Source organism: Dasypus novemcinctus, chromosome 1, assembly GCF_030445035.2.
Source record: "Dasypus novemcinctus isolate mDasNov1 chromosome 1, mDasNov1.1.hap2, whole genome shotgun sequence".
NCBI lineage: Eukaryota > Metazoa > Chordata > Mammalia > Cingulata > Dasypodidae > Dasypus > Dasypus novemcinctus.
Window position 1 is genome coordinate 77,387,343 of NC_080673.1, and position 22,939 is coordinate 77,410,281.

General features: G+C 37.8%; 1 protein-coding gene across 11 annotated transcripts in view; it reads left to right on the plus strand.

Moving 5' to 3' along the window:
• The window catches only part of PRDM5 (PR/SET domain 5), a 291,517-nt gene that overhangs the window by 42,990 nt on the left and 225,588 nt on the right, over positions 1-22,939 (plus strand). For 2 of the 11 annotated variants that reach the window (XM_071214907.1, XM_058293294.2), the window contains one exon: positions 1,910-1,966. The exons of the other annotated variants lie outside the window; for them this stretch is intronic. In XM_071214907.1, the coding sequence (XP_071071008.1) occupies positions 1,964-1,966 (3 nt within the window). In that variant the 5' untranslated portion in view covers positions 1,910-1,963. The remainder of the gene's footprint in view (positions 1-1,909; positions 1,967-22,939) is intronic. 11 annotated transcript variants of the gene reach the window in all.

Consider the following 22,939-nt stretch of genomic DNA (forward strand, 5'->3'; position numbering starts at 1 on the left):
AGGCAAATGAAGTTGTCACATGATGTTTGACTTACTCTGGATGTCTTGTGGTTCTGAAGCAGAAATCCCCTTTTAAATTCTACATATTTAACCTCTATTTCATCTAATAAATAAAGATAGAAAGAAAGCATTTCCCCCCTGCTTTTAATTTAATCTGGGTAAAAGTGTCGTTATGGACTTCACATTTAATTTTCTTTCAGTAATTGAAGCATTAACTTTTAGATTTTTGAGTTCCTGATTTTTATTACTTGGTCATTTGATTGTGAAATACTTCATTAAAGAAAGAGCCTTAAATCTGAAAAGAAATTAAAAAAGTGTACATTTTATAAATATGTATGAGATACTAATAAAAACACATCTATTTAAATTTGTTTTTTATCTTCAATCCCAGTCAAATTATATGCTTGTGTCCTGGAACAGCAACAACTGTTTTTTCAGAAACTTTGTTGAGTTTTTTGAGAAATTATGGAGAATAGGACAAATAATGTCTCTAGTTGGGTGGGACAAGGTAGACTTTGGAAATTATCAAGTTTTTCAATTGCAAAAGTTTGGAATAAAATTCCAGTCACTTTTTTTTTGGTGAGTAGTTAGGAAATTTGTAAACACTGGAAGCCAATAAGCTTTTATTATGTGTTTTTTAATGGTTATATAATCCCAGGAGAATCCCATAGACATAATGGTTTTTTATTTGAGTGAAGCATTTGACAGAGGCTCTCATGATAACTTTGTGTGTAAGATGGAGAAATGTGGGCTCCATCATAAACACACCAATAGTGCAGTTAGAGGGACTGACAGACAGTTGACCATTTATAGCCAGAGTGCTGTTGGATTTTAAGTGAAAGGTAGGCTTTGTCTTGGTCCTATCTATTCAACATTCTTATCAAAGGCCAATAAAAACATAAAAACTGAGTATGACTTGAGTCTATTTTTGAACAATCTGGTTGGAGGTGGGAGATAATATTTTAAGGTACAAACATTTTTTGTTACTAGGATAATGGATCAAATGCTCGTAGGGTAAACTTTAACATGGATAAATATAAAGTCACTCTTGGATGTTCAAGATGGGGGAATACCAGACTTAAAATGGACTCATATGCAAATGTCTCAAAGTGTTTATTTGGTTTGTGTGGACATTTTGGTTGGAAATATTATTTGGCTGCTAGAACAAAGGTCCAAGGTGCAAAGTGTTAGGGTCATGGGAGAGAGTAGTGCAGTTGTGTTGTTTAATGGCTGGTGAAACCTTATCAGGAGCCTCCTGTGAAGTTCTGGCAGTTAGATATGGTCCTGGAAATTAGTAAGCAGCCAATATACAGCAGAAGCAGCCATCTACAGAAAGGGTCTAAAGCTGAGACTTGTCTGTCTGTTAGACAGTCATTTGAGAGGACTGGGGCTCTTAACCTGAAGAAGAGCAGAGACAGAAGCAGATAGTTGTCTTCATCTGGTTTAAAGTGTCGTCATTTGAAAGATGGTGAGGGCTTAGCCCTCCCTCAGAGGGCAGAACTGAAGAAATCACTACATGGAACTACAGGGAAGCATGTTTCTAATCAACATGAGGAAAAACTTTCTGGCAGTCAGAAGAGTCCAACTGTGAAATCGACCACTTCACAGTGTAGGGAGATCCCTGTTGTGGGAAGTGTTTGACAAAAGCCTGAATGATGGTGGTGTGTGAGCATTGCTGCAAAGGATATTCCTCCACTGAATGGGAAACTTGGCAAGATTAATCTGTGCAAAAGCTGTTCAGTGCTTTCTTCTATGCACAAAAGAGTGTGATAAAAGTTGAGAGCAATATACACTGGACAGAACCCAGTTATGTATATAAAACCTAGAATATAATAGTGTGTGCCCACTTTTGCCTGGCTGTGCTCAACCTCACCTAGACAGTAAGCTAGTATCTTAATCTCCATTTTAGGCACAGTCTGAAATTCTTTGGCTGTCCTGACTGCTGAGAATCCATTCAGAGGAGATGGTGAGCTCTTTTCCAAACTATCAAGTGACCTACAGAGCCTGTGCTGACTGCTTTACCCTTGTTCCTTAACATTTCCTGCCTCACAAAGAACTCTTTTATAGCTTTACATTTAATTCTGCCTTTCATTTTGCTAGTCCCTTCTGTCTCTTTCTTTCTCACCCATATCTACCCAGCTGACTTCATTTGTCTTTCTATGATTCTTACCAGGCTGACCGAGGTGCCTGTCTTCACTGGTCTCTGACCACCTGAGGCATGTGTTGCTGTTAATGGCCTTTACCCCACACTGGGGTGTCTGGTCTCCTCCCTGGACTGTGAGCGCTTTTGCAGCAGTGACTACATGCTTTTGATCTCAGATTTTTTAGTGCAAACAAATAATGTTTATTTGAAGAACTGGAATGGGATGTAGTCTTTTATTTGTATGTCCTAGTGCCTAGTACACTGCTTGACACATTGTAGGTGCTTAATAATTTTTGGAAGAATGGAAAAATTGAATGTATGTATTTTTTCAGCTTGGGTTGTAGCATCATCATATAATCATTAGAAACCTTAAACTGGGAAGTATAGGGTGAATTACAGAGTGGAAGTCTTGCAGACCTATTTAGAGACTTTTGCAAAAGCCTAGGAATGAGATTATATATGTTTCAACAAAAGGTAGGCATTGGGTTTGGTGTAAATAATTGGGAAGAAATTAACAGGTTTTGATGACTGGTTTGTCATGGAGGCAAAGTAGAGGGTCAGGTTAAAAGTGATTTTTATGTTTTGGCCTGAGTAACCTAAGGAGGCAACATTGTTGAAGGAAACAGAGAAATTAAGTGAAAAATTTGGTGTGGGGAATAATTTTCACCAGAATAAGGATTGAAACTTGGAAAAGTTTATTGAGCTTTGAGTTGGGAAATCACTGGGGATCTTTGACCAATTCAGGAGAGTGAAGGAAGGAAGTTAAAAAGGGTGGTGAATGCTGAGGGGGGAAAAATGTATATTAGGAAGGAAATAGGAAATAAAGGGAAATAGGGAGGAAAAAAGAATATATTCCTTTTTAACTTTTTTTTTTCCTTAGCATTAGAGAAGGGAGAAAGGTTACTAGCTCAAAAGATAGCATGGTAAAGAGAACTTACTGATTTTTCTTTTTTCATATCAGAAATATCTGAGCATGTTTGGCAAAAAGGAAGTGAATCAATGGGACATAGAGCAAAATCCTATAGGAAGCAGGCTGGTGAGGTGGGATCAAAAAGGAGAAGTTCGTTGGAAAGGAGGACGGAAAGCCTTCCTTTCCCGAAGGAAGTAGAGGAATCAGTAGAAAGAGATAGAAATGACAGAATTTTTGTAGTGGTGAGATATAATGACACATGATGCAGGCAGCAGATGAGGAAACTCATTCCAGAAGTCCTTGAACACAGTAAGGTAGAATCAGGACCGTCTGTGAAGAGTGCGGGAAATGGAGATGAACCGGACAGAGGGTTTGCCCAGTGATAAAGAAACTTCAAATGCCCCTTTGCTCTCACCAAATGTTCTCTTAGATCTGAATTTCATAGCTTTTTCTGAAATGTTGCCTCCATTGTTTTTTTTTAAATCATTTTATCCACCCTGTTTCTTTCTTCCTCCCTCCTTGCTTCTTCCCCTCCCTCCTCGTCTTGTTCCCCCTTCTTCCCTTTATCCTCCTGTGCCTTCCTCCATTTCTCCTTCCTCTTTCTGTCCTCTCCCCACTCGCTTCTGCACGTCCCTTCCCCTCCTCTTCCTTCCTCTCACCTGCTCCTACCCATTCTCTTCCCCCTTTCTCTCTCGACCTTTTCCTTCTTGCTCTCCTCTTCCCTTCTGCTCCTATCCTCTTTGACCTCTTCTCCCCCCTTCCTCCTCCTCTCCCTCCTTTCTTCCTTTTTTTAAACTGAAATCACCTTACATAGGGCTCACATACAGAGTTTGGCACACTTTTATATTATGTAGTTCAGGAATCTGCTAACCAAGCATAAGCAGTTTCCAAGATCTCAGAGATTCCGAATTTCTTGTGTGTTGAGATGACGGTGTTTTTCAGTATGGCAAATGAGGTTCAAACATTCATTGGTCAATTTCCATGCATTTTTTTTTAAATTTACTTTTCTTTTGTGTGTGTGCATTCACGCCAGTCTCCTGATGTCAACCATCTGTTGATTTTTTAATATTACAGCAACAAAGGCTCTGTTTATATTCAGGGCAGTTTACATTTTTATGTTTGCCAAGACTTTTTGCTGTTATTATATAGTATATTAAATGTGAGAACAACAGGCAGACTGGAAATTTCTTTATAGTCAGCTTGCTATATTTGTATCTGAGTGAATAAGCCTAGTTTGCTTACTTACTTTTTGGCTGGTTTTATTAACAAATTATTTATAGCTTTAATTTATGTTTCAAATGAAAAAGTAGATTTAATGAATTTTTCCTAAAGTTTAGGAATGGTATTTTCTGTAAGTCAGGAACACTAGTATGCATGCAACTACAGAGGCATGCCAATTCTGTTGAAAGATTGTATAAAATTCCACCTGAGGAATTCTGTGTTTTCTTTTTATATAAAGAAGATTAATGTTCATTGACTTGAATAAATTCCATTTATCGATTTGGCTTATACTTTTCTTATTGTGTGATAAATGACTACTCTGAAATATTTTATTATTTGAAGAATTTTTAGGGCAACTTAGATAATGTTTTGATGTATGTATTTATTACTTTTTAACTTTTGATTAACTTATGATGTTTTAAAAAGTCTTCCCTTCTGCCAGGCCCTAGAGATCAATTAAGTATATACATATTCTTTTGTTTTTACTTAAAATGACAATTTTGCATTTTATATTATCTCAGACACTTCAAAACTCAAAGGAGGGCTGTGTTGACATATTACCCGCGACTTGCATGTTGTCTTCAATTTGCATGATAATAGGTAGGTTGCAGATGACCTGAAAAGGAATATATTCATAAGTCTGGAAGAGACTGTACATCTCAGTATTAGATGCCTTGTTTTGATTCTTGGACTTCTCTTCCCAAGTGAAGGTCACAGTGCAGGAGTAGGTCTCCACAAAGAAAACCCATTTTTGTATGAATTGTCTTACTAAGAGGTTCTCTTACCTAGAGTCTGGGCACCTTTGCCGATTTAACACATTAAAGATCTCTGTTCCCAGGTAAACTAACATGTTTGTCTTTAATTCTGTGGCATTGCACTTTCTCAGTAACATTGCTGGAATGCCTTTCATCATTCTAATAAATTTATCTCATCTCTGTGTAGAAATGGAATCTAATTGCTTGTATAATCACTCATGTTAGCCTCCAGTTCCACAATCCCTAATCTGGAAAACTGAAATCACAAGAGCTCTGAAAACAACTTAAAAAGAATAATTTGGCAGCAAAACCTAACTTGAACTGATAGGAGGCTGGTTATAGCCTTTTGTTTTTATTCTACTTAGAATGACTACTCATACATTTAGTTGTAGAAATAGGAATGTGTTTGGTTATGAGGTGGCATTCTAGATCTCATGGTAAATGTTATTGTGTAAATAGTATATATTCCGTATTACCTTTATAAAATCAGTTTTAAAAATATCAGCATTCTAAATCATCTGTTAAGGAATTATGGTATTGTGTAGTATTCTTATTTAGTTAAAAGCCCAAATAGGATATATCTGTAGAAGAGAATGATTAAAGGTAAATAAAATAGAGTGAACAATATATAAATAAAGTGTAGATTTTAGAATCAATAAGGGACTATTTGTTAGTGAAAGTAAAATATGTGTATTCATGATATAGAGCATGATGATAGCCATACTGATAAGTTGTTCTGTCTTGCAGAGTTCATTGCAGGCAGCATCCTCATGTTTCCAATTCACTCAGTGAACACATTTGAGAAGGGAAGGCATGGGTCCAGTGAGCTAGCTGGTCATTAGAGTCTGAAATTAAGGTTCTTCTGTGTGCACAGGACAAGTTTTGCTCACTTTTGTGCTAACAGCTGCCAATGAAGTGCAAGATCTCTGAACAGGAAGGTGTTTTTGTCACTTTGTAATTTTAGATGACTTGTTTTAGAGCATAGTTTGTTGCAAAATTAAAAACACACCCTTAAATTAAAAAAAAAAGAAAAAAATAAAAAAGAAAAAACAAAACAAACAAACCAAAAAAAACACACCCTTGGGGAAAGCCAGAGTTTTGTATATAAGTACAATTTAAAAAATCCAAGGCAGTGTTATATAGTACCTTTTGAGTTGCAATTTTCCCCAGTTCTCTTTATTGTGTTCCAGGTCTGTATTTTTAATTTTATGTCTTTTTTTTTTAAAAAAAGATTTATTTATTTATTTAATTCTGCCCCCACCACCCAGTGGTCTGTTCTCTGTGTATATTTGCTGCGTCTTGTTTCTTTGTCCGCTTTGGTTGTCGTCAGCGGCACGGGAAGTGTGGGCGGCGCCATTCCTGGGCAGGCTGCTCCCTCCTTCGGGCTGGGCGGCTCTCCTTATGGGTGCACTCCTTGCGTGTGGGGCTCCCCTACGCGGGGGACACCTCTGCATGGCAGGTCACTCCTTGTGCACATCAGCACTGTGCATGGGCCAGCTTCACACGGGCAAGGAGGCCTGGGGTTTGAACCGTGGACCTCCCATGTGGTAGACGGACACCCTAACCACTGGGCCAAGTCCGTTTCCCTATATTATGTCTTTTGAGAATGAAATGTTACCCATCATAGTGGCTTCTTAAGCATGTGCTCCATGTATGCGGTGTGCTAGCTGGATGTCTTTTGGCATAATTGTTACACATTTGGCGTGGATAGCACACAGCTTGGTGTCTTCAAAAAGGCCAGCCAGATAGGCCTCACTTGCCTCCTGCAAAGCACCAAGAGCTGCAGTCTGGAAGTGCAGATCTGTCTTGAAGTCCTGAGCAATTTCTCTTCCTGTTATTGGTAGTTCTGAACCTTAGATATTTTTTTCCTATGGGGCCAAAATGTACCTAAGTATGTGATTGTGAATGGAAAAATAGGGACAGAAATCAGGTATTGGCAGTTTTTCCATTTTCATTTTTGTGTGACTTTTTAATATAAATGTGGGGACAAAAAGTATTAATGCAAGTCAAAATGTTTCAGTGAACAAGTTTCAACAGTTCAACTTTATAACAATTATAAATAAAAACCTATTAAATTTTTCTGAACAATGCCAGCATTTGGATTTTTAAAAAACAAGTAAATTTCTTATTGATGGCACTTAAATGGTGTTTGTGGCATTTTTATCATGCAGTAGATTCCATCCATTCACTATACTTTTCTGAGTTGTCCAACATGCAAGTACATGCTTTTAATGTTGCCTGTCTTCTGTGCTGTTCCTGTAAGTTTGCTATTAAAATATATTAAACTACAAAAAAAAAGACTAAATACATCACATTAAATATTGTGTTTTTATTTAAATTATTGTACTGTTTATATGATTAGCATTATAAGGAGATTATATATCATCATTTCTCAGTAATAAGCAGTTTTAGGTTACATTTTACTTCTCAAATGATGTTATCAAGATTAATAATGAGGAGATTTTCCTTTAGTCCATTAAATTTAAAATAAACTTTAATACAATAGTTTTTGCAATTGCTAGGAGAGCTAATGTACTGCACAACCCTTCCTATTCTAGATCTTTTGTGCTTAGCTTTAAGAGTCTCTTTTTTAGGATTGGGTGAAAAGCCTTCTTGGAGAACATAAATATCAAAATCTTAATGATATATACTCTGTTGCCTTTGTTCAGATATCTGTGAAAACTCACTTAAAGTTTACATTATACCAGAACTTTGTAAAGAAATGGTATACTGCTTGCCTATGCTTAATAGTGGCATCAAATATTAAAAAACAACAACAGTAACAGCCTTGAAAAAAGTGAACAAATTTCTGCCTTACCTTTAAAAGCCCATTTACCCAGCTCATAGTAGAATACTAATTCCTGAGGTAGGCAGAATCCTAAGAAATCTCTCCCTCCAATCTCACTCCCCTTAAAATTTCCCATCCTAATCGCCAGGACTGTGAATATGATGAGATACCATTTCCATGCTTATGTTACTTTTCATGGCAAAGGGGATTTTGAAGATGTCAAGATGTCAATAAAGTTACTAGTCAGTTGATTTTGAGTTAATCTAAAGAGAGGTTCTCCAGGTGGGCAATAATCTAATCACAGAGACTCTTTAAAAGCAGAGTTTTTTTCTGGCTGTTTAGTAGAGAGGAAATCAGAGAGATTATAAGTGTTAGAGTGGCCTCTAGCAGCTGAGTGTGGTCCAACAACCTGGATGAGCTTCTTTACGCAGTCTTCCCAAGAGGCTTCCTCAGAGCCCTGAGCAGAGAAGTCAGCCAAGCTCCTCTTGGACCTCTGACCACAGAACAATGAGATAAGAAATGAGTGTTGTTTTAAGCCTATAAATTTGTAGTAATTGTTACACAGTGAGAAAAGCAACACGCAGTTTTGGTCCTGGGAGTGGGTATTAGTTTCCCCTTAGGCTACCCTATGGCTCCTCACACTTCAAATCTCTCACCTTTTCTCTGCTCACCAGTCAAAGAAAACTCTGCTTTTAAACAACTCAAGTGATTAGAGTAGGCCCACCAAGGATAATTTACCTTTTGCTATGCAGTGTAACATAATCATAGGAAAGGTATCTTGTCATATTTACAGTTCCACCCACAGGCATTGAGTATAATTATTAGAATTTTGCCTACCAGTTAGCAACTGGTGACCAAAGGCATAAGGGTAGTATAATGTGGTCTCTGGGGTCAGATTTTCTTGCTTTACATCTGAACTCCAATACTTAATTAGTTGTGAAAACTTGGGCAAGTTATTTAAAATACTTCTGCCTCAGTTTCCTCATCTGCTAAATGGAGTTTACTCCTCATAAATTATGAGGAGTAAATTACATGATTCGTGTAAAATTGCTAGGCAAAGTGTCTAACAAATAATAAACACTCAATATAGCTGTTATTATTGTTATTATTTGTACTTTAAAGTAAGATCCTTTTCTTTCCTGTTTTGGTTTTCATAGAATGAATTGACTAAATCCAAAACATATGTTTGGTAAAAGTAACTTGATTCTGACACATATGGGAGCCTTTTGTCCTTATGGAATCAGACTCATGTACACATCTCTCAGATGGAAGCCTGAGCATATTTCCCTACTCCAGGCAGAGGATGTGTTCTCAGCTTGCTCCAGGTGTGTGGGTGTGCAAGGAAGTGGGAGGAGGGTAGTATGACCTGATCTAGGACAAGTCAGTATGTGAAGGGCCTCATATGTCATGCTAAGAAGTACAGACTTCGGGCGGGCAATGGGTGGCTTAAACAAGCATTTAGTATGACAAGAGGGATGAATTACCATGAGAACTCTGACAGCAGTGTGAGTGATGGATTTGAAGATAGATTTTGAATTAGGGCAGAAAAATACAGGAAGAGCTGATGGACTTGAGGGTGGGTTAGACTAGGGAAGTCTAGACCAAGAAGTTTTGGTAGAAACTCTTGGTCAGGAAACTTCTAACTCAGTTATAATAGCAAGGGCCACGTAATCTCAGTTTCCTTAGTCCTTATAAGCATGGCATGAGCTGCCCCCCAGAGGGGAATTTAGTGGTCTCAGACAGAATATTAAAGCTCTAGATTTCTGGAAAGAAGTATATTCCTGAAGACTCCTCCTCCCCTGAAATGTCCAAGATTCTTTTCCTTAAGGGCCTCCCCCCAGGGAGGAGGTCTTATTTCCATTGATTCCCTGGGGTAAGGGAGTATGTAATACCTGCAAGAAAATCAGGTCAAGGAAAAATCCCAGTTTTCTATATCAGAAAACATCCTCTGCGGCAATAATTGAGAGTCCTAGGCTTGGATGACATTCCTTGCCAGGCTGTTGTTGCCGGAGTAGTTATTGATGCCAGGTACAGCTTTGCCGTAGCAGGGAGATATTCCTATTACAGTGACCCTACCTCCTGGCAACTGAGTCTCTTGGCACTGAGCTGAAGTGGAAGCGGAGTGTATGTAGCATGGGCGTTGGTGGCCTTGTTGAGTTCAGCACCTCAGTCGTCCACATTAGGTGACACTACTGGCCCAGATTACCTGCTCCATCTGAGTGTTTCCTGCCCCCTCCCCCTTTTTCTTTCCTGTGCTTTTGGTTTGCTGCTGTAATTTTAAAGTATTTGAGTTTGAACAGATTAGCTCTGGGAAGTGGGTTTCTACAACATGAGGGGGAATGAAGAAAATTTGAAATACAGTGTATTTTCCAGCTTCTTGTCTTCACACCAAAATAAAGTATTGCCACTCACAAGAAAAAAGAAAAACAAAAAAACAAAACTATTATAAATTGCCTTTACTAATGCTTTCCCTTTACACTTTACTTACCCTTACCGCCCTGCTCTATGGCACCCAGTGGCATTCTGTGAAGTGTATCTCAGGGCCATATTTTGACATCTTTCCACGGTATTGTGGCATTGCTAGGAGATAAGAGACTTAGGTATCATTGGCTAACTCATATCACGGGCTTGGTGTGTGGGAGGAGGATTTGAAAAGGATTTTCTCCTTTCCTTTGCTTGCATGTAACAACATTATTTAATTTGTGAGTCTGTGTTCCTTTCTGTAATTAACTTAAATATGCCTGTCCTGCTTTTGTCTGCCTTAAACTAAAACCTGCTAGAGGATTGGTCTGTCTGATTTTCTCCTTCTATAGTCTGATTTTTCAGATTTTAGCTAAAAATTTTTGTTCAAGGCTTCTAAATCAACATTTCCCACCTTCATTCTCTCCTTAGCGCTTTCTTTTTTTATTTTTTTGAGGTACCAGTGGGGGGAGATTGAACCCAGGAACCTAGTATGTGGGAAGCCAGTGCTCAACCACTGAGCCACATTGGGTCCCTTCAGTTTTTTGTTTTGTTTTGTTTTGTTTTGCTTGTTGTTTGTATTTTTTGTTTTTAGGAGGCACTGGGGACTGAACCCCAGGACCTCCCATGTGGGAAGCACGTGCTCAACCACTTGAGCTACATCTGCTCCCTTAGCTCTGTTTTTAAATTCCAAAAGGACATTTCTTTTTATATATAAAAATCACCAAGTTGAATACTAGGCTTACATCCTACTGTTTACTGTTACCCTTCAACTAGGCTTCACTTTTTCTATTTTCCCATTAGCATCAACGATACTTAACACTGAGGCTCAAACAAAATTTGGGGTGTTTTCAGTTCTCCTTGACTTGTATAAAACATTAATTTTACAAACATATTATATAGATATATATTACAGATTACAGTATAAGAAACAGGTATTTACTGTACATTTACCTGTTTTTCATTTTTATAGTTATTACCTCTTTCCAGGGCCTTATTAATTCACATCAAGATCATTGAAATAGCCCATTTAGTTTTTTTTCCCTTTCTTTTCACAAAACTTCCTCTCCACACACAATCCATCCCCTGAACTAGTTTTTGGGTGCCTACCCATCATCCATTCCCTTCGTTTTTCCCTGGTGAATCAAGATATTGGCTGAGTTTCCACCTTTCCTCCATTCAGCAGCACATTACTGAGGCACTTCCATTGGGGTGGATCCTCATTAGTCTTAGCCATAGAGGTTTCTGTTAGATGAAAGGCAAAGTGTCCCAATCAACATGCATTTCCTATTGTGTCTCTGATTTTGATGCTTGACCCACCAAATTTGAGTCTCATCATATTTTACTAACAACATCTTCCCTACCCATGTATCAGTGATTACCAGTATCTTTCATTGTGCTCCCTCTGCACGAAACCACTAAGCTACTCTGCTGTTCTTTCACTAGTATAAATTTTCTCTGTAGTGGACTCGTATCTTATGCAGGGCTTAGATTCAGAAACCGGTTCAGTTTGTAAGGTAGCAATCTCATATAATTAAAATTGCTCCTGATTATTCTTCCTTTGGATGAAAACTAGATAAAGGAGTTATCTTGTTTGTGGGCCTTGGCAAGAAATGGTCCTTACTACTTAAAATTTTTCTTTCTTTGGTTTCTTTTCTCATTTCCTTCTCTCCTTTGTTGAATAGATACGTTTCAACTTGTGTTAGTTATATATGCATGTGATAAAACCCTGTTAAATTTGAAATGACCTTCTGCCTTTGCTGTTGGCAAATTTGTGTGCCATGGTTTGTTCAGCACCTGGAGCTAAACTCACCTTCTGTATTCAGGATCCCTGAGACCACCCCAATATTCAGATTCGCTAGAAGGATTCATGGCACTCAGCATATAATTGTACTCTGGCTAAGATTTATTGCAGTGATGTAGTTAGGATATACAGCCAGATCATAAGGGAAAAAGACAAAGGTAGTATCTGGAGAAATCCGTATGCTGGCTTCGCTTTGACCCTCACATGAGGAATCACCCAGAATGCACATTTCCCCAAGCAATGAAAATGCAACCATGTACATGTGTGGTATTTCTGCACCAGGAAGCCCATTGGAAACGCAATACTCAAGATTTTATTGGTGTCTTTGTAGATACCCGCTGCTTAGCATGTACCAAAATTCCAAACCCCCAGAAGGAAAGCAGGTGTTCAGCATAAACCGTATTGTTTGTGCAGAATCTAGGCCATCCTTATCTGTTAACTATTGATTGGGAACACTCCAAGAGCCAAGTGCCCACATGCCAGCCAAGAGCAGTCTCAAGCCTGTTGTGTTTTTTCTCTTTTCTGCACACCTTTTCTATTGGAAGCTTTTCATATGCAATCTTCCCTGCACTAGCATTTACTTTTCACTTTGGGCTATCCTTGGGACCTGTCCCTGCATGTTGTTTACATGTGTGTATACTAAATGTTTTTGGATGGAATGACGTTGATGTATATGCCTCCTTTTTTTTTTTTTTGTTATTGTTGCTTTATTATGCAACTTGTGTTTTCTGTTGCCTCAAGTTGTCACTTGAGTAAAGGGACCAAGTTCTAAAATTCCATTTGTAGCTTTTCATAGCATTTTTTAATAACTATCAAATGAACATTAAATATTGTTCAATAAATGTTTACTTATTTATTAAGGTTTATTTTATTTATTTCTAGCCTCCCCACCTGTTGTTTGCGCTCACTGTCTGCTCGTTGTTTCTGTTTGTTGTGTGCTCTTTGTGTCTGCTTGTCTTTTTTTTTTTTTTTAGGGGGCACCGAGAACCAGACCCAGGACCTCCCATATGGAAAGGAGGTGCTTAATTGCTTGAGCCACTTCCGCTCCAGGCTTGTGTCTCTCACTGTGTTTCCTCATTGCGTCATCTTGTTGCATCATCTTGTTGCATCAGCCCACCGTGCCAGTCCAGCATGTCAGCTCGCTGTCTTGCTCATCTTCTTTAGGAGACACTGGGAACTGAACCCAGGATCTCCCATGTAGTAGGTGGTTGCCCAACTGCTTGAGCCACATCCACTTCCCAAACGTTGTTTATTGATAAGAGATATTACTTTTAGAATTCTCAGCACAGAATTAGGATCACTGGAGGATTGTGAAAAGAGAAATATAAACCTTAGTAATTAAAGGAATTATTTGATTGCCTTAGATGCATTTATTTAATGCAATAATAATAAATTTGTTTCTTTATTGTCATAAATGCTTTGAAGGTGTGAATGGAATACGATTACATTTAAAAGGATTGTTTGGATTCAATTTTAATAGTAATAGAAAAAGAATGTATTAGGAAAAGTATAAAAATATAATGAATAATGTAATGGAATTTGGCCTAGGAGATCGGGATCAATGGACAAGATGGTAATTTTTCATTTTTTGTCATTGCAGAATACACAGTGCTTTTTGTTTTTCATTATTTCTATAACCTTTGCTCAGAAGTTTTCAGAAACAAAGTAGCTTCTTTTTAAAAACACCATCAAAACTATGATATCTGGATTTTGGAAATTATAATTTTTCTTTATATTACCAACTCACTCAAATTATTTTGTGTCTGATGATTAGAATTTTGCTGCGCAATCATTATCATTGGGCATATTTTGGATTCCTTTTTTTTAGAAGATTTATTTATTTATTTATTTATTCCCCCCTTGTGACTTGTTCTGTTCTTTGCTTTCTCTCCTCTGTGTCCATTCACTGTGTGGTTTTTTTTTCTTCTGTATCTGCTGTCTCCCTTTGCTGTGTCATCTTGCTGCACTAGCTTTCCTCGGCACATGGTCTGTCAGTTCTCCATGGCGCACAGGCCAGCGTGCCTTCACAAGGAAGCCCCGGGACGTGAACCCAGGGCCTCCCATATGGTAGACGGGAGCCCAACTAATTGGACCACAGCCGCTTCCTTTTGGATTCCTTTTTAATATGCCATAGGGAAAATTTCCAAAAGCTGACTACAGTGCTATGAGTCTGTGCCTGTCTCACATCTATATTAAGAATCAGTCATAACTAAAATATAGCAACTAAAATATAGTTTATATATACAATGGAATACTATTCAGCTATAAAGTAGAATGAAGTTCTGATATGTGTTAAAACATGGATGAACCTTGAAAAAATTATGGTATGTGCATTAAGTCAGACATGAAAGAACAGATATCTGATACCTCTCATTAAATAATCTGTAATAGACACTCAAAGAGACAGAAAGTAGATTAGAGATTATCAGAAGTATGTGGGGAGAGAAGATTGAGGAGTTATTGCTTACTGGATACAGAAATTTCTGTTTTGGGTGGTGAAAAAGTTTTGGTGATGGGTGGTGGTGGTGAAAGTACAACATTGTAATGTAATTAATGCCACTAAATTGTATACCTCAAAATGGTTAAAATGACAAATTTTATGTCACATTTATCATTTTAAAATATAGGCAACACTATAGTTTCAAAAACTTTTACCGGGTTTAAAGATTTTTGCATCATTGTTGATAAATTGGATAGATGCTGTCAAACTCTTGAAACACATGCTGACTATCAATGTTGTTTACTAATTCTCTAGTGAAATAACACTTTACTTATAGAAAATTTATTCACCTTACAATACTGACAAAAATCAGAGTGTAAACAAAAAGCCACTATGCAGAAAAAATAGATTTGACAGCATTTATTCCCCAAAACTTACATTTTTTACAGAAAAGGCTAATAAAGTAGTAGGTATAATAAGCCAATCTTTGCCAAATTCACGTTATTCTTTTTTTTTTCCTGCTCTATTCTTACTTGTTCAAGAATATCACTGAACAAATTTGTACAACTATAGAAAAAGGGACAATATCTATATTGTTAAGGCTCTCATAAATTTATGGTGGAAAAGAAGTTGAACTTTCACTGTGTGTTTCAGTTTGTCCTTTATTTCTCTTTTAAAAAATTAGTACCAAAAGGATAATGATGGACATTGCCCATCCCAAAAAACAAAGAGTATCTACAACTGCAAACAAGACAGTTTCATCCATTTGCTCCATGGGATCGAAGTCCCCTCTCAGTCGGAAGCAGAGTGGACATCACCATCCCCAAATCCTCAAGATTGGGGAATGAACAATGAACTAAAGTAGACTTACTCTTCTATTATTCTATGTTAGACTTATTGTTCTAGCAATGGAAGAACTTGTATCATTGATATAAAGGCAGTGGCCCCCAGAGATTCTGAGGGGAGGGAGAGGAAAGAATAGGTGCAACATGGGGACATTTTGGGAACACTGGAATTGTCCTGCATGACATTACAATGATGGATACAGGTCATTATACATTTTTTCAAAATCTATAAAATTTTGTGGGGCAGTGCGCAAACTGTAATGTAAACTGTAGTTCATGGTTAGTAGCAATGCTTCAGTATGTGTTCAATTGTAATCAAATGTACCACACTAATGAAAGACATTGTTAATAAAGTGTGGGAAGGTTCTGGAAAGGCGGGTTATATAGGAATCACCTATTTTTGTTGTCACATTTATGTAATCTAAAGCTTCTTTAAAAACCAAAAATATTTAAAAATGTAGCTCAATTTTAAAAGTACTTTTGACAGGCAAGAAATGGGAGTGCTTTTAAATGTTTTGCATTAAATCTCTCCTAAATATTTTTTTAATTTTTAAAGGAAGATAAGGGCAATGGCAATTAAAACACATTAGCTGAAATTTTAATGAATGAAATATATATTGAGACCGTATCATATTTAAGGGTTTCATCTCTGAGTGGTCTGTTGCCCAAGTATAAGACTTGCTTAGCTACACAAACCTAACCAAGTTTGTTAGTTAAATTTGCCTTTGTGTCTTTGAAGGTAACACAGACCCTTTTCTAATGTAGCTTAATTGATTATAAAGGCAACCTCAGCTAAATGCTAAGAAGTGGCCACCAGAAAGTATTTCTTGATGCTAAGTTTCATGACTAGAAATAGTCCCCAGATCACAGGTCTAGTAGTCTTTGTGTGCTGGTCATTCTGTCCCATGCTAAGAGGGCATTGACAAATGAGTGTGCATCTGTAGGAGGGCAGCCACAACCAGGAGAGTGGACTTAAAATCACATCAGAACTATAAAGAGCTGTTTGCCTTGTAGAAGAAAAACCTAGAGAAGGAGGATTTCACGCCTTCAGAAATTCGAAGGACTATATGTGGGAGAGAACTTTCCTTCATAGAACTGGAGTTGATGGCAGTTGGTCACAAAACAACATGTGTCAATTTGTCATAAGGAAGCATGTCAGTTCAACCAACATGGCATATAAATTTTCTACCACCTTATAATGGCAACTGCTCATACTTGAGAGTTGTTCAGATGGGGCTGTCTGAATTATGTATTTTTCCTTGATGTTTGTCCCTAGAAAAAGTTGACATGGCAGAAAAATGATGTGTGTGCTCCCAGCTATGCCATTAAAGCAGGGTGGTTGTATTTTAAATGTGTCCCTTAGGCATTGTGGGCTTCAGTATCCTCATTTTGCTAATACTTTATGGTTGTAAAATATCCAGTAGTATATAAAGAGATGACATGCATCTCATCCCATGTGATACAGTTTCTGTGAGGTTGACAGGGGAGAGACTGCCATCCCTTTTACAGAGGTCATCTTGCCCTGCCAACCTGACCTCTGTTAATGGAATGGCGGTGGAGCCAGGCAATTAACTAATCGTGTGCAACACACCTAAGGGAGGGGGACAATAGGAAGTGCTTCCAAGGGCATATTTAGGGTTCCCAGCAAGATGGAGGTGCTCTCTCTCAAAGAGACTGAGAGTCATTATTTTCTGTGGTGAGTTGATTCACCAGGGTCCCATTTGAATCTGGGAGGACCGGGGCTTCCTGCTGCCCTGGTAGAGAGGGACAAGAGGAATGGAGGAAGGGGGAAGACAGATTCCTAAGCATTTTATTCAATTGCAAAGAGGATTCCTTGCTTGAGAGCTTGTCTGGTATTTTTTTGTTTATTTTATTGTCTTTTCTTTCTCTTTATCTCCCCACCCCACCCCACCCCCACCCCTTTTTTTCTATTAGGTGCTGCTGGCAGTGTTTCTTGTTTGCTGTGCTTCCTCATCCTTGATTTCCTCTTTTCTGTGTGTGCTGATATTGGCTACCAGTGCTACCTCCTTTCCTTTACATCTTTCTATCTGCCATCTTCTGTCATTGCTCTTACATTCCACCTCTCTTTGTTTAGCCCCTAATTCTCTGGCTTTTTATTTCTAACACTTCTATTTTGTTTTCTATCTTTTATTCACTCTTTATGTTAACTGTCCTTTCTTTTCTCTTTCCCTCTCTCTTGATCACACTGGCTTTTTATTTTATTTTATTTTTTTTATTTTTATTTTTTAAAGATTTATTTCTCTCCCCTCCCCCCCACCCCAGTTGTATGTTCTCTGTGTCCATTTGCTGAGTGTTCTTCTTTTGTCCGCTTCTGTTGTTTTCAGCGGCATGGGAATCTGTGTCTCTTTTTGTTGCGTCATCTTGCTGCATCATCTCTCCGTGTGTGCGGCGCCATTCTTGGGCAGGCTACACTTTCTTTCACGCTGGGTGGCTCTCCTTATGGGGCACACTCCTTGCGTGTGGGGCTCTCCTATGCGGGGGACACCTTGTGTGGCATGGTACTCTTTGCGTGCATCAGCACTGTGCATGGGCCTGCTCCACACGGGTCAAGGAGGCCCGGGATTTGAACTACGGACCTCCCATGTGGTAGACGGATGCCGTATCCACTGGGCCAAATCTGCTTCCCAACACTGGCCTTTTAATTCATACTATATTCTTCTCCATATTCAGTTTCCCATCTCATTGTGGGTACTTCACTTTTTTATTCCTATAACTCTACACAGCTTACATGAGTTTAATATTCATTGTCGTAGGTCTTATATGGTTCTTCTGCTAACATTTACTATCAACGCTACTACTATACTTTTTATTTTCTTACCTCTTTTGCTTTCCCTCAAACTAATCTTTTTCCTTCAAGGGACCTTAGACAACAACAAGGAAATAGAATAAGAAGAACGAAGTGTCAAAGGGAAGACTTAACATACACAAAAAATCAGCACCTAAGTAAAACCCAAAACTAGACAGAGAAGCTAATCAACTGAACAAACCCATCAAGATAAAATAATGACCAGACAGCAACAAAAAATTACCAAACATACCAATAATCAATAACCAAAAAGACATGGCCCAATTCAATGAACAAACTGAAAACCAAGAAGAGGAGCAGAACATTGAACAACTAATCAAAGCTCTCCAAACAAATATAATGGGCCAACTTAATGAAGTGAAGGAAGAGATTAGAATATTAAGAAAACACTTGGAGAGCATACAGAAAAAATTTTAAACATACACAAAAGGTAACTGATGGTAATGAATGGTACCATCCAAGAAATCAAAAATACACTCTCAGCAAATAACAACAAATTTGAAGAGGCAAAGGAAAGAATTAGTGATGTGGAAGACAGTACATTTACATCTGAAATCAAATAGTAGAATTGATAGATAAAAGGCTAGAAAAATCCAGCAGGGACTTAGAGATTTGAATGACAACACATTACGCACAAACATAGCCATTATAGTCATCCCAGAAGAAGAAGAGAAGGGAAAGGGGACAGAAGGGGTGTTGGAGGAAATAATGGCTGAAAACTTCCCAAACCTATTGAGGGAGATATATGTCCATGTCCAGGAAATACAATGCATCCAAAACAGCATAAATCCCAGCAGGCCTACACCAAGACATGTACTTGTCAAATTATCCAATGCTCAAGGCAAAGGAAAAATACTGAAGGCAGCAAGAGAAAAGAGAACCATCACGTACAAGGGAAGCTCAATAAGGCTAACTGCTGATTTTTCATGTGAAACCATGGAGGCAAGAAGGCAGTGGTAGGACATAGTCAAGGTACTAAAAGAAAAAATATCCCAGCTAAAATACTCTATCCAGCAAAGCTGGCATTCAAAAATGATGGAGAGTTCAAAATATTCACAGATAAACAGAAACTAAGAGAGTATGCCTGTAAGATCCCTGGCCTTCAAGAATCCTAAAGGAAGTACTACAGGAGGAAAGAAAAAAACGGGAGAGACAGAGTTGGAGGAGAGTATAAGAACAACCTAAACTACAAAAGGAAAAATAAAAACAACATATGACATACACAAATACAAAGAAAATATGGCTAATGTACGTAATTACTTGAGAGTAATAACACGAATGTTAATGGGTTAAACTCACCTGTCAAGAGACCCAGACTGGCAGAATGGATAAGGAAATATGATCCATCTATATATTATCTATAAGAAACCCACTTTAGACCCAGGGATTCAAGGAGGTTGAAACTGAATGACTGGAAAACAATCTTACAAGCAAACAATAACCAAAAAAGGGTTGGAGTAGCTATACTTATATTGGACAAATAGACTTTAAATGCAAAACTGTTGTGAGAGACAAAAATGGAACTACATATTAGTAAAAGGGGTAATCTTTCAAGAAAGAACAGTGATAAACATTTATGCACCTAACCAGAGACCCTTCAAATATGTGAGGCAAACACTGGAAAAACTAAGTGGAGGAATAGATGCCTCTATAATTTTAGTGGGGGACTTTAATACACCATTATCACTATTAGACAGAAATGTCAACAGAGAGTCAATAAAGAAACAAAGACTTAGAATAATGTATTAGATGATCTGGACCTAATAGACATATATAGAACATTACACCCAAATACAGCAGGATATATCTTCTTCTCAAGTGCACATGGATCATTCTCCAAGATAGACCACATTGCTAGACCACAGAGAAAGTCTCAATAAATTCAGAAATATTGAAACCATACAAAATAATTTCTCTGACCACAGTGGAATGAACCTTTTACAGAGGTCAGATTGTGGCTTAGTGAGGAGAAATAACCTAAGAGTGATATAGTCACAGCCTTGGTAACACATGGCCTCTTGGTTCCTAATTCAGTATTTTTACTGAATTATAACATTTCTAAATATTTATAACAAAAATGAGACTTTATTTCCTTCTTCAGTCCTTTTAAGTTAAGTGTCAACTGTATGTATTATAATCAGAATTCACTTCAGGAAAGACACTGGGATCTGTAATAGCTGTGTGTTTTCTCTCTGTCTGCTTTCTTATTTGAGAGTGGGGTAATCCACGGGTGAGGATTATCAGATAGTATCCTTGGAGCTGGGGGCTTGAGGGAGTGGATAGAAGTAGATATGCTACATTAATGTCTGTGTTTATAAGCACTGAAGCAAGCATGAATTTTATATGGAACCCTTTAGAAACGGACAAACCCTTGCCCTTTGCTTAGAAATTATAAATCACTACCATTTCCTAGGGATGATCCTTGCTGATTTCTGAAAGTGTCTCTCTTTTGTTTGAATCTGACAAAATGTGGCAAAGCTATAGAGATATAAACAACTATATTGAAACATAAAGGTTTTTATTTTCACATGAGGGTTTTTTTCTTTTCCTCCTTGAGCTAACCCTTTTTGTGAATCAGGTGTATGAAGCCTGTGCAAATCAAACAGCTTTTAGAACTGAGATGGCTTTTACTTCAAGATGTGAATGTTGACTTCATTTATAGACCCCTGGAAAGCAGAAGAAGATTCTTAGTAGAACAGTAACCAATACACTTCATTTCCACAGTCATTCACATAAAAGAAGATGGCATTTGGAAGACTACTTATGCCAGGAAAAAAATTAAACTCTGACCACAAAGGTTGGTAAGATGCTGGAACATGGCACAGAGGAATTTTGAATTTTCTTTATTCATTAGACTATAAAAATGTTCAGTTTACTACCTCAGGGTTTAATATCAAATTAAAACAGATAATTGGAGACTTTAACAGTAACCATTTGTCTTGGGTTGTTTTGATTTGGTTTTGCTGGAAAGAGGAAGGATGGATTAGATTATCTTTGGATGTCTCTTTCAGATGATGTTTCAGTGACGAGAAGGCTGTGGTTAGGGTGGGAGATGAAAGTCATGTGAGTAGGTAATGAAACAGAGTGTTGAAGACTGAGATGGTGCAATGAAGTAAGTGACCTGCCACTTGAAAGTTGGAGAAAACAGGTAGCCAACAAAAGACTGAGTAGATAAATAAAAGCCATTTGGTGTGGGATAAAAAAGGGTATTTGGAATAAAATGGGTGGAGGCTTTGTTCATGAACAAGTTATTTAAACTGTGAATATGGACGCAGCCTTTAATAGTATTGTTATGAAACTGTAAGTCATAGTAAATCAGTATGTAAATTTGGATGTATCAAAAGGGTCACATTTCAGAAGAATTTTAATATAGAATTAAATTGTGCATTTCTCTAAAGCCCGAGTGTTGTGTTAGAAGGATATACAGCCAGCAAGCACATGGAAAGGAAGATAAGTTTTTAATAATAGTAATTGAATACCATTGGAGTCAATAGGCCTGGGAAAAAGCTGAAATATATGAAGAACAAACAATGCCCCTGGTAAAAATTCAAATGTCCCTTACTATAATAAGTCACAGAGAAACGTATGCATGTTTCACTTCTTTGAAGAAGGAATTCCAAATGTCAAACACATCTGATATATATTGTGTTTAAAACTTGGTAACAAATGTATGACTGAGAAGGGCCATTAAGTGCTCTCTTATGTAGTGCTGTCTTCTCTGAAACTGAGCTATGTCCTGGGCAAACACATTGGTGTTTACTTACAGAAAATCTGGTGGATTATTATGGATTTCAACAATAGTTATAGACCTTCAATTTCAGTTATTCTGACAATTTTTCCCCCATATATTTAGTGATAGTGTTACCTGCTCTGCTTAATTTAGCATTTTGTCACTGCACATTTTGTTGCTGTAGCTATGGAGGAAGTGGGGAAGGAAGGACCTTATACCCAAATATCTAAAATTATTTATTTACCCAGCTTGAGGAAATGTGAACTGATATCCTCTTTGAGGCAGGCATGTAGAGTACTTTCTATCACAGTAGAGATGCTGCACATTTTTGGGATTACTCAGTGAGTAGTGAGGGTGCCAAGTTAAGGGGTAAGTAAGAAAGCTGGACAGTTTTCAAGCACCTCCCAAAACAGATATCCTCAGTGTGATTTTGTTATTTAGGGATGTATTAAAAATTCCCATAGCTTCACACCTAAGCATATTAAATACAAATGTGTGGTATTCATAGTCTTATTTCCTCTTTTAGAAACTACAATATCAGTAGTTAAGTTCTTGCTTCCCAGTTAGGCTCAGGCATGTCATTAGAGAAAATTTTAAATGACTATTGAGACTCCTTGGGCATTTAAGAAAAGAGGAACTGTTTAAGAAACATGGCAGTATGTAAGACAGTAGGTACAGGCTGTATTTTTTTTCCCTGGGCTATATCTGTTGGAGTCTTGAAATGTCAGTCTTCGCAGCACATGTAGCAGATGTTTTTATGACAGTATTTGGGTCACTTGACCTCTATAAAAAAAGCTGCTTGGTATATAGCATGACTGTGCAAGACCTGGCTTCTTGCACCCTACCAGGTCTCTATGCTTACCACTTTCTTGGTTGCTTCTTTGGTTCTAGCTACCATGGACTTCTTGCTGTTCCTTGAACATGTCAATTTGTTTCGAACTCAGGACCTTGCCTTTATTTGCTGTTTCCTCTGCCTGGAACTCTCTTTCCTCTGCTCTCACCTGGCCCATTCCCTC